This window comes from Rhinolophus ferrumequinum, chromosome 20 (genome assembly GCF_004115265.2).
Source record: "Rhinolophus ferrumequinum isolate MPI-CBG mRhiFer1 chromosome 20, mRhiFer1_v1.p, whole genome shotgun sequence".
NCBI classification, from domain to species: Eukaryota; Metazoa; Chordata; class Mammalia; order Chiroptera; family Rhinolophidae; genus Rhinolophus; species Rhinolophus ferrumequinum.
In genome coordinates, this window is record NC_046303.1 from 42,529,481 (window position 1) to 42,542,367 (window position 12,887).

Here is a 12,887-nt window from a genome sequence, read left to right on the forward strand (position 1 = left end):
TACCTCCTCCTATTCTGAGGGGGGACCTAGCAAGATGGCCCCTCCCCCTTCCTCCTCCCTAACTTCTGGGAGTCCTCCTTCTCACCCTACTAGCCTGAGCTCTCCTCTGTACCCACAACTCCCCGAGGAAATTAGCCCCACTAACACCACAAGAAGTGGGGCCTCCTATCACTCTCGCCACAATAAGGTATGCTCTTAGTTGGGAACACTGACGGGGAAACAGAGTACATGTTCCATTTTCTGTCAGACTTAGCCTTATGCAAAGAGAAGTTCGGCAGATTCTCTGAGGACCCCAGCAAATTTACTGATGAATTTGAAAAGCTTACTATGAGTTTTGATTTAACTTGACAAGACTTGCAAATTCTATCTACTGGGCTGTAGAAGAAAAACAAAGAATTACTGGTGCCGCTAGGGGGCACGTGCACCACGTTGCAGCCCGCAATGAGGACCACATTTCCTGAAGAGAGGGAAATGCAATCCCAGACTGGAACCCCAGTAGAACTACGCGACCGGAGCTCGGGACCTAGAACATAAAAATCGTATGATAACTATCCCCGTCTCTTGTGCAAACAGGAAGGATACTGGCGATGGGACTTCCCCCCACCTCCAAAGAGAGATGGGGACTCCCAAGCCAATGTTGGCCGAAAGGGAAAGAGATTGACTGGGCCCGAGCACCGCCCCCCCCCCCCCCCACCCCAGCCCAGCTCCTTCGGAACATCTATCACGACCAAAGAGCCTTGGGTAACTTTTGACATGGTGAAGAGTTTTTCCTTGATACCGGGAGCCGCTTACTCTGTTGTAACCCAGTTTTTCAAGCCTACGTCCCCCTGAACTTGTCTTATTACTGGGGTTAATAGCAAGCCTAAGACAAAGTGGTTCAAGACCCCCATTAATTGTATTTTAGGAGATCATATGTTCACCCATCAAGTTTTGCTCATGCCAGAGTACCCAATCCCACTACGAGGACGAGATTTGTCACAGCATTTATAAGCCACTATCCACCTTGACACTCCAGTCCTCACCTGCCTTACTGCATCTCCATTACCCTTATAAGATTAATACCGCCCAATATTATCTCACAGGTCAGTCCTAAGGTTTGAGCCACAGAAGTCCTTGGAAAACCTATCATTCTTATTAAATACAATTAAAACATGATAAGAATTATCCCCATAGAAAACAGTACCCACTCAAAATTAAGGCACAAACAGTACCCACTCAAAATTAATACAACCACTATTAAATTTTTTAATTTTATTTAATTTAATTTTATTTTTTAATATGGACTACTAAAGCCTTGCCAGTCCCCTTGTAATACCCCTATTTTACCAGTAAAAAAGCCTAACAGAGAGTTCAGGTTTGTCCAAGGTTGGAGGGCAATAAATGGAACTATAGTCCCAATTCATCCAGCCATACCTAATCCCCACACCCTTCTGACTCAAATTTCAGAAAATGCACAATTATTTACAGTCCTAGATCTCAAAGATGGCTTTTTCTGCATCCCTCTACAACCTGATAGCCAATATCTATTAGAATGGACTGACCCCAACTCTTCAAAAGATCACCCAATGCACTTGGACAGTCTTACCCCAGGGCTTTCCAGGATAGCCCCTATTTATTTGGAAATGCCCTGGACAAAGACCTTAGACATTTAAAGTTAATAAATGATTATCTTATCCAATATGGAGATGACTTACTAATAATTAGCCCAATAAAAGAGAGTTATGACTCTAATACTATCAAAGTTTTAAACATTTTAGGAGAACGGGGATATCAAGTGTCCTCACAAAAAGCACAATTTTTTCTCCAAGAGGTTAGATACCTAGGCTATATTCTAACACTGGGATCCTGAGCTCTAGTTCCCAAATGAAAAGAATCTATATTAGCAATTAGATCCCCCAGATAAAGAAGGAATTAAGAACGTTTTTTAGGTATAGCGGGGTTTTACAGAATATGGATAACCAATTTTGGAATAATAACTAAGCCTTTATATAAAGCCATAAAAGGACCTGATGTTGAGCCCCACTTTGGAACAGGTCATGTGAAACTGCTTTCAATCCCCTAAAGGAAAAGTTAGGAATGGCTTCTGCTTTAGGTCTCCTGAATTTAGAAAAACCATTTACCCTTTATATAGCTGAAAAACAGGGAGTAGTTTTAAGACTATCAGGGGTATTCCAAAGCCAATTGCCTATTCTCAAAACAATTAGATCAGGTAACTTTTGTTAAAGAAGCTTCCAAATTTACTTTAGGAGAACATCTTAAGGTACTGACCCCAACCAAGTACAAAGTTTGTTAGAAACAAAGGGACATCAGTGGTTAACGGGAGGATGATTATTAAAGTATTAGACCCTCTTGCTAGATATTCCTAATATTATTCTCCAGGTCTGTCAAACATTAAACCCTGCCACCTTAATGCCTATACCTGATCTAGAAACTCCCTTCCACCATTGTGTTAAGACTATAGAACAAGTCTTTTCAAGTAGGCTTGATTTAAAGGATGGACCCTGCTCAATCCTGATGCTGAATGGTTTACAGATGGAAGTGGCTTTATGGATAAGGGACTCAGGATGGCTGGGTATCGACTGTGAGCTTATCAGACACCATTGAGTCTAGTGCTTTAACAGCTAATATGTCCACTCAAAAAGCAGAACTTATTGCCCTCATTAGAGCACCACAGTTGGGCCAAGGACTTAGACTAGATATTTATAAGTTATTCAAAATATGGGTTTATGGTCCTTCATGTACATGCTGCCATCTGGAAAGAAAGAGGTCTCCTTTCTGCAAAGAACTCCCTAATCCAACATAAATCCGGAATTTTACAGCTCTTAGAAGCTGTAAATAAACCTCAAAAGATAGCAATCATTCATTGCCAGGGATATCAAAGGGGAGATTCAGATATAATTGAGGGAAACAATCTAACAGATAAAGCAGCCAGAATTGCAGCAAAAGCTACCCCTCTCATCCAGGCAGTCCTCTTACCAGATGTCCCACTTCCCAATTACACACCCAGTTACACCTTAGAAGAAACTACATGGACAAAACAAAGAGACCTCACTCTCGACCCAGACCCATCGGGATGGTTCACTGATAAAGAATGATTGTTCCTCCAAAGAGCTGAATAATGAAAAGTTATTAAACATTTACATGACTCTTCCCATTTAGGTTGAGATTCATTACATAAGTTGATCTCCCGAATCTTCATAGGGAAAGGATTATCTTAAACCACTAAGAAGTAACCAGAGCCTGTGAACTTTTTGCTCGCATTGACCCAGAGAGCCACCTGATACCCTCTCCATTGTTAAAGCCAGTACAACACAGGGGATCGTTCCCTGGGGAAGACTGGCAAATAGATTTCACCCAAATGCCATCATACAAAGGATTTAGGTACTTATTAGTATTTATCGATACTTTTACTGGGTGGATAGAAGCCTTCCCCACAAGGACTGAAAAGGCCTTCGAAGTTTCTGAGTTTTTAGTTCAGGAAATTATCTCTAGATTTGGATTGCCAAGGAGCTTACTGAGCAACAACGGGCTCTCTGTCACTGCTAAAATAACCCAACAAGTAGCCTCTGCTTTAGGAATTAAGTATCATCTTCACTCTTTCTGGAGGGCCCAATCCTAGGAGAAAGTAGAGAAAGCTAACCAAGTCCTAGCTAAACGCTGCCGAGACAATTCTGAGACATGGGTAACTCTTTTTAACTATCACACTGTTAAGAGTCCAGGTAGCCCCTAAGTACACCTTGAAGCTAAGCCCTTTTGAAATAACTTATGGAAGTCCCTTTGTAACTTCAGACTTATATTTGAATGAAGAAATTCAACAGATACTATCTCATATCATTAATCTAAGCCAAGTCAAAAGGCACTCCAAGAGTACGGCAACAGCATTGTACTGAGTGCCTCTAAAACGCAATTAGACTCTCCAATACAACCAGGAAACTATGTGTTATTAAAAAATTGGGAGGAAGGATCCCCAGAGAATCAACTTCAACCCAAATGGAAGGGGCCCTACCAAGTTCTGTTAGGTATCCCAACTGCTGTCAAACTACAAGGAATCAACCGTTGGGTACAGCTGTCTCAAATTAAACCTGTTTCTCATGAGTCCCTGCAGGTTTCTCCAGAAAGCTGGACAAAAAGTATGGCCTACTCTTGTGAACCCATAGAAGACCTCAAGCTTCTGTTTGGAAGGAAAACAGATAAGTTAGACACATCGAGAGGCCTTCCCAGGTGGTCTATCCACTCTCATCATAAAAATTGTACTTAACATTATACACTTCTACTCTATATTAACAGACTGCCTAAGTCTACCATAGAAAAATAATTTGATTATCAATTCTTCCTGGATTATTACTAAGGGAGAAAATGTCTAATTGCTGGGTCTGTTATTTGAGATCTGCAAGTCTGGGAAATGCCCAAACTAACTCAAGAGCTTATCCTATAAGTAGTGGCACAATATTCCAGACCCTAAATACCACTTTAAATATTAGAAGACCAAAATTCAGTCTTATAACACAATTGGCTTCACCGCCCGCTCTTTGTTTTCACATAACCAACCTCACTACTCACAAGTTTATTTATACTACCAGCTCTTTAAATTGTAAAATGAATGTGGGATACACACCCTGTTACAATGATACCCATACTAGTGACATAGACCCCTTACAAAATTTTAGCAAATTTAAGTCAGGGGTAACACTCCCACGAGAAGGATCTATATTGAAACCACTAAATTGGCCTAACCTTGTAACATAGCTCAATTTTAAGTCGATTTTGTCCCCAATACAACTCACTCATATGTTGATTTAGCTCCTGCTTCCAGGTCTGATGGGGCTGGTTGTACTTCCCGGAAATTAGGCTACACTCTTCAAAGACTATTACCCTCCTTTAACAGGCCTCCGGCAACAAAGGATCCTTGAATCCAGTCTTCTCTCAGACCTTTACGCAATTGCCTAAATCCACCCAGGATATTCCTATACTGATTTAATCAAATAAATCAAACTTCCATCAAGACTTTACTGGCTTTGAGACACCCCTTAACGATTTTCTTAAAGGAACTAGAGAGCCCCTTGAGACAGGACGCTACTCTCACTTAGACAATTCCCAACATGGGGGTGGGGGAGGGGGACAGGATTGCACTCTGGGAAACATAGCCCTGGGAAGTATTACCATTCTTAACATAACCAAGATACACCCAAGATCCAAAGAGCTTTTGGCCTAATCCTCGCAGAGGTGATTGGAGCCATCTAGGCCTTGGCCCATGGGGAGGATTTACTTATTTATCATGAAATCACTCTTAAAGAAATAATTACAGAAGTAGAAGTCATTAGGGACGCTCCAGACTCATTAGGGGCATTACAAACCTCTCTAAATTCATTAGCAAATGTAGTTTGTGACAACTGATGATTAGCCTTAGACTATACTCTAGCCGAACAGGGGTATATGTGCTGTTAATAAAACCTGTTGCACTTGTGTCAACAATTCTGGAATCATAGAAACCAACATCAAAAACATATATGATCAAGCTGAATGGTTACATCAGTATAACAAAGGAAATAAAGATTTACAAGACACATTTAAGGGGTAGTTTCCTGGCTTTACCTGTATTGCCGTTTTTATGATCCCTAGTAGCCTTAGTTTTACTGTTAATCTTTGGCCCTTGTCTTTTTAATCTTATCAAGTTTGTATCTTTCAGGCTACAACAATTTCATCTGAAGATGATGATCTTACAGGACTTCCAACCTGTTTTGATTCCAGTCACAAACCAAACTCATGTCGTCAGCCCCTGGGGCCTCTAGAACAGGATTCCAGAGATCTTTATTCCCGACAGGCAGGGACTACTGCCCATTCTCAGCCTTGAAGAAGTTACAGAAGACGATCTTCATCCTTCAACAACCCCTTCAGATTAAGGGAACAAAATCTCTGAGGCGGGAAATAATATAGGGAAGGGGCCTGAGGACTATTTTTACAAAAGAAGAAACTTAGGAGGTTGAATTCCAAGCCTGCTGTTTACGTGCTGCCAGACACAGAACTTGGGCAGATAGCAATCAATCACACAAAACAGACCAACTGAAGCTTATTATGCGAAGCGTTTCCATTGTAATGGCCATTCCCATAATCGAACTTATTACAAACTAGCCACAGGATGTTCCTTATAAAAGTTAAAAGTAAACCTGCCCGTATTCTTCTTGATCTTGCAGAAGTTCCCCATACCATGAAATTTTCCACAGAAACAGGAAACAATATAGGAGAGACCGCCACTCTATCTGCGGGATGGTCTTATCTTACTTACTCTCTGCTACATAAATTTACTTTCACTTTAAACTCTATATTGGCTCACATTTGAATTCTTTCCTACGTGAAGCCAAGAACCTTCCTGGCCTAGGATTCGAGTCCCCACCTGAGGGATTCACTACCCTGGCATCAGAAGGGCACATAGTCCATGCTACATTTCTCTGTCGAGGACAAGAAGTGGATCATCCCAATCTCTTAGACATTTTAAGTGCATGACCAGATTTGATCACAAACCCCACATCAGACAAGTTTCTTTTATGCACTTTGGGTACCTGTGTGGTGACTGGGGCGGGGAGCTTAGCATAGCTTCTGAAAAAAGCTGCCTGCTCTGAGCCCACGGGGCAGGGACAATGTTCCCACCTGACATTGCGCGTGCTTTTTTGCTTGTTTATTTTCACTGCACAATACCACACCCTTTTCTTACCTAACCTCTTTTTACCTGGGCTGGACCTGCCTGTAGGCTCTGCCTCCCTCCTGCCTCCCCCTCCCACCCTGTCTCCAACACTCTAGGGAACCCGTGTCAGTGTTTTGAATCCCTAGGTTGCTCTGGCTGTGAGACTAACAGATCAGGAGCTGAGGCGCATTTGACTGAGAGGCAGCTCTTTGCTTTCTTCTCATGCTGCTTCCCCTTCCTCTTTTCCCAAATAGATATGTAAACACAAGTATTTTTCTGTTTAAATTTAGCGAATTGGTCCTCTGCCTGTGCCTGGATTTAGCTATTGGGCTGAGCCTTGCTCCTCCCTTCCCTACTCGGATAGGAGCCACTGGGATCTGGGGCTCGAACTTCCAAATTGAAGCTGGCCACAGGCCAGGTGACCTTTTCTTTGTAAGTTTCTTTCCTAAGCAGAGTTGGGGGGTGGAGGGGGGGGCGGGGAGCTGGGATCTGTTTGGTGAAGTTGGAGGGGTAGTGAGGAAAAGGGGGGGCTGGGAGAGAGTAAAGGGCTGTTGTTAAACAGTTTCTTACCGTAAGAGGGAGTTCAGACCTAGATCTTTCCAGTTAATCACACAACAAACTTAGCTCATCGCAATAAAAAGCAGCTCAGAGCCGCCTGGCTCTTTTAGGCATTGAGTCGGAACAGGATTCTTTCCCCCAGGCATCTTCTCCAGTGGGATCCGACAGCGTGTCCAGCATCATGTGGGTGACCAAACTTCTGCCAGTCCTGCTGCTGCAGCATGTCCTCCTACATCTCCTCCTGCTTCCCATCGCCATCCCCTATGCAGGTTCGTTTTCTCATCATCATCATCATCATCATTATTATTATTATTATTATTATTTTAACTCTCTCTTGCTAACCTTTCCTTTTCCCTTCACTCTCTCCCTTTAGCCTAATCCCAGCATCCTTTCTCAGCTCTGTATTTAGTATGGGGTTTTTTTTGTTGTTGTTGTTTTTTTTAACCACTCATTGTCCTTTCTTTTCATATTCTGTTTCTATTTGCAAAGCATTTAACATGATAATTAACATCCCATTAGTGTGTGGCGCCCACCTCTCCTCCTACTGAGCCAGCCCCTTCTCAATTAGCTTAATAGTTGAGGACTGTGGGATAGGAGTGAAGTGCTAACAGGGGCTGGAACTTGGCTGGTTTGGACAAGTTTAAAGCTGAACAGAAGGTCTCGTCTGAACGGGAAGAGAGTGGTGGTCAGTACAGCAGGGACTCATTTTTTTCCAGAGGATAATTTTCCATGACAATCCACTACCCCCCATCACTCAGTCACCTTTCAGAGCCAAATTATGGCTTTATCCAGGTTTTCATTTGGAGAAGGCAGATTGAACTCTGAATATATGCATGTTATAAAAATGAAAGAGAAAGCCTCTCTTCTGAGATCTCATTCTTTCTGGGTATGGATGCCTGCCTGCCCTTTTGCAACTGTAGTGCAAGGAAGGCAAAAATTGCGTGACTTTGATGAAAGCTGCAGAATTTCTCCTTTCCATTTCCCATGTTCTCCCCTGAATTTACAGGTTGGGAAGGAATTGCTTGGGAGTTTATACTCCCGGAAAGTTGAGAGATTTCATTTGCTGCTTTGGGAAGGTTTCTGTTGTTATAAGGGCAGGAGGAAACATCTGCATTTGGTTGTATTATCATTGCAGTGGCTGAGATGCCAACGGGACAAGGTGGTGAGCATCATGGGTGGGCACAAGGGAATAAAAGCATGAAACAAATGCCCAGATGGTAGACATGGCCATTGTATAATCTAAAGCAGAGAATTGGCTTATCTTTTGAGATAAGTTAAATGTGAAATTCATCAGACCTCTGATCTAGTTTCTGATGTAATACAAGGGTTGAAAACATAAATAATTTGCTAAATGTCAAGAAATTGTTCAGTCCATCTGGCTTTCTTCTATTTTGCAAAGTGGCCCTTTTGGAAAACAACACTGTCTGGGAGGGTCAGTTTGAAACTATTTAGGTAAGATTTCTGAAAAGGTGAAAAAGAAGTTACTTGAATCAAGCAGGACATCATGCTTGAGATGTGTCATTTTAAAATAGACTCCTATAAGACATTGCTGGTTTAGGGGAGTTTGAGCATAAATTGAAATCATGGCTAACATTTTGAGGGTTTTCATTGTAAAAGATTAAAATGCTGTTGGTCTGAAGTAGAATCTGTTACCTGAAATATCTGTGCTAATGCAAGGGGGACACAGTGTGGAAAACCCAAACAGTAGATCAACCATAGACAATGTCTATTTGTTTTTGGCATGCATTACGAAGTTTTGGCAGGAGATATACATTCGTAATTATATTTCACTTTGGCTAATGTTGAAATGACTGCGTTTCCTGAGTATAGGGAAAATGCAGCCCAAGAGCGTGCTGGCAGGCAAGGGAGGCCAACTGGGAATTACAGATATGCTGTGAATAATTCCTGAAGTGGATAATGCTAAAATTGTCATCAAAAGAGGGTCTGCCTTTGTTTGGGTGGCAAGTCTATTTTGATAGTTGTTCTGTTTTTTTTTTGTGTGTGTAACATTCTTCAAAATGGAAAACACGGATAGCCCTCTTAGAACATACAGAAAGTTTGTTCTTTTTTCTATCATCTAACATTGAACATTTAGAAGTTTTTTTCTTGTTGTTGCTTGCTTCGGATATACTTTTTGATTTATCCTGTGAGTCTATATTTGTACATATTGTAAAATAGCACATTGTTAGAAAAGAACTGGATACTATAATGACTTGACAGCCAGTTTTAAGTAGAATATATTATGGAAATAATTTATAGAAAAGTTTCTTAAGGAATGTTCAATATAGTGAATCCAAGCCATTCTTGTAGAAGTTGGTCTACATAGAATTACCCTCTATCAACTTCCACCTACAGTGGAAATAAATATCCAATCCTCTGTAACAAAAGAAGCATTAATTGAGCACCTAATGTCCTGGAGTCTGTGGGTGGGTGGGGTATAAAGAACAAATGAGAAAGAAACCTACATTACTGGGCAGCTGTTATGGACCAAGTTCTAAAACAAAGCTTATTTAATTTTAATAAAATTGGCATTATTGGACTCCTCTAACATGAGTAAACCCAGATTGACTATCTTAATTATTTTATTATCTCAGTTAAGGGAGGGAGCTGATATTCCTACCCAAATCTATGTGAATAAAATATGTATTTGTTTGTTTTTTAAATATTTATACTGAAGCCAACAGCAGTGAAACCAACTGAAACTGCCTTTAAAAAATCAATTTTGCTAAGAAATATAAGAAAAACTCTGTTTTAGAAATGTTGTTTTACTGCGGTTGAGATTCCCTTTCTAGGTTAAAAGATCAAACCAGGTTTAGAAAGTCTAAAGCAAGTTGAATATGAAAAGACGGGTAGTCACACAGTCAGTAGTCCCTAAGCCAGGGGAACACCGTGACCAAAGCTGTAGACGTGAGAAAGTATAAGAAAGGGCAGGTAACCATGTGGGCTGGTGTACTGAGTACCTGAGGGGAGAGTAGTATGACCTGTGATTAGAGAACTAAGATAGGATAGCATGCATGCAAAAGCGATGAGTACCATGCTAAACTATTCTGAACATCACGGGCTGCTGCTAAAATATTTTGAGTTGACAAGATACCTGACAGAAATATTTCAGTGTGGTTGTTTTGGTTGCTGTGTGGACGGAGAGTGGTAGACAGAAACAAACAGTGAAGGAAGAGAGCAGGAGGAGGCTTCCATACCAAGGAAATACTGAACAAGGAAGTGGAATGAAAGAGAAGGAGGGAAATATCTAGGGAACCTCCTGATCTCACAGTGAACATCGCTTTGTTTTGGAAATCTCTTTGGAGGAGCTTATTCTGCTGCTTCTGAAGTACCAACATTGGATTTAAATCTGACATGATCCCTTTCTTCTTGACATCTTTACTTGTGATACTGTTAACCTTCTCTACAAAAAGGAGAGATGATTGTGAAATCCAAGTCCTAGATAATAGCTATGAAAAGGAGCTATTTTCAGATAGTCAAATTTTCATATATTCATAGTTCCAAAATGGATTCGTTTTTATGATTCTTGTCTTTGAGAAATTTAAAATTTCCAGTCACAACCGTTCCCTTCCATTAATTATTTGTGTACTTTCATCTTAACACTTTGCCACTTCAAGCTGTTAATCACTAATCATGTGGTAAGTTTCTCAGAATATGTGGAGCCAGATTCCTGCTTCTTTCTACACCCTGCAAATCCTTTCCTTGCATGATTTTCCTTTGAAGTAAATGGTTAGTCCATACAGAGAAGAAAATATATGAGGTACTGAGAGAAATGAGTGTGAGGCCCAGGGACCAGAGGGAGAAATGTGTCTTTTTTCAAGCACCTTGATACATTTGACCCTACTCTCTGTTTATAGGTTTTCACTAAGATCCTAATGATTTCAGTTCTGAAATAGGGACTTCAGGTTCTTCAGGAAACATAGCTTCCAGAATGTTTTCCCATACTGAGAGAAGAGGAAAAAGGAGTCGCAATTTAAAGTACAGGAAAACATGACCAAGTTGGAGTGATCTCTCACCCTTTGATTTCATTTCAATATTTTGTTTATAAACTTCAACTAACAGTCATGCATAAAAATATAGTAGGGGGAAAAATCTGATCCAAAGATATTTTTCAGTTTCTTTCCAAATTAAGCTTGTCTTTTAACTGTTTTCAGTAAAACAAGCATCGATTGTTAACACATATGAAAGAAAAAGTTAAAATTATTTTCAGCAAAGGAATTTTATTTTCAGATGCCATTTTTGAATGATGTCTGTTTTGAATTTCTCTTTTATTGAAGAAGGAATTAATTTTATAAATGTGTGGAATACATGATGTACAATTAGCTTGAACTTCACATTTTTGATTAATTAGTTACTGATCTAGTAGAAATGACTGAATTATAAAGGAAAGTTTCTAAGTCATGAGAAATACATAGTGAAAAGGGAATCTGGTATCTGGTTCCATTTGCCTCTGATTAGCTTTGTAGCCCCAGACAAACTTTTCACTCCTATTTATTATCTAGTAAAGAGAAATCATAGATTGATTTGCTTTTCAGAATGCTTTTTGATCTTTAGATGAAAGGTAGTGATGGAAAAATTTATCAGCAAGCAAGAGTAGACTGTTTTTATGAGGTACAGCTACACATTAACATGTTTCAATAGGACAACTGAGGGGATATAGAACCAAACACAATCAATCCAAAAGAGACCTTCTTTCTCTACGGTAGTCCTCAATGCTCGCTTTCATACTGCATGGTGTTAAGAAAAAAAAACACCAGAAAATTGATGAGGGGCTCTAGGAAAATACATATCTGAATTTAATGTTTTTCTTAGACTTTTTAAATTTAGTTTTATACTATTCTCTCTCACTTAGATATGTATAATAAATACATTATAAATGAGGCCAATTTTAGTTCTATATGTTTAGTTAACAGAATGTGAGAAATATATATACAATTCTTCCATTGAGGTGGACAGTTTTTTTAAAAAAAATTAGAGGATCGGCACCTATTTGTTTCTAAGAAATATTCCTATTTATACAGAAAATCAGATGATTATTATGCTGTGAAACATTTCACAGCATCTAAGAAATAGTTCACTAAGGTCAAAAGAAGGAGAATCTCTTAATGGAGAAACATACTCTTCTCTCTCATGGTGCTGTGGGAGAACCCAAAATTTGAAAAGAATTGTACCACTTTTTTTTTGCCTGGGAGATTAAGTTTCACACATATGCCAGAAACTAAATTTCAAAACTAAAACTAAATCATTGCATGTTAATAACATTATTTATCCAAATTGATTTCCAAATATTTACTTAATGAGTATAATTTAAAAAGCTCATTTTAGTTCAAATATAATATAACTTGCATGTTTTAGATTCAGTAATTGGGATATTAGCATTTCAGGTAATTAAACAAAGTCATTTGGAAAGTCAATAAGAATGCCAGAATTATCATCTGTCTGCCAACGTCATGCAAAGCATTTGGTCCACACTCAATAAATAACATGTTGATGGATTATTTGGTTGATTGAATTTCTATGTCAAAATGCCTTTTAAATTATACCTGTGTACCATAGCTATCCCATGTTGTAGGGCAAAGAAAAATTAAAGATGAAGGCATTATTACAGAAATTAGTACCAGTCTTTTGGTGCTTGTGTTCTGGAGTTTAA

At 39.6% G+C, this 12,887-nt stretch overlaps 1 protein-coding gene across 2 annotated transcripts in view; it reads left to right on the forward strand.

Moving 5' to 3' along the window:
* The first annotated feature begins 6,921 nt into the window (after positions 1 to 6,921).
* HGF (hepatocyte growth factor) overlaps positions 6,922 to 12,887 on the forward strand; it is a 70,952-nt gene continuing 64,986 nt past the window's right edge. Inside the window, exons 1-2 of one of the 2 annotated variants that reach the window (XM_033088901.1) lie at positions 6,922 to 7,111; positions 7,380 to 7,506. In XM_033088901.1, the coding sequence (XP_032944792.1) occupies positions 7,419 to 7,506 (88 nt within the window). In that variant the 5' untranslated portion in view covers positions 6,922 to 7,111; positions 7,380 to 7,418. The remainder of the gene's footprint in view (positions 7,112 to 7,379; positions 7,507 to 12,887) is intronic. The other variant, XM_033088900.1, reaches the window with a different exon arrangement.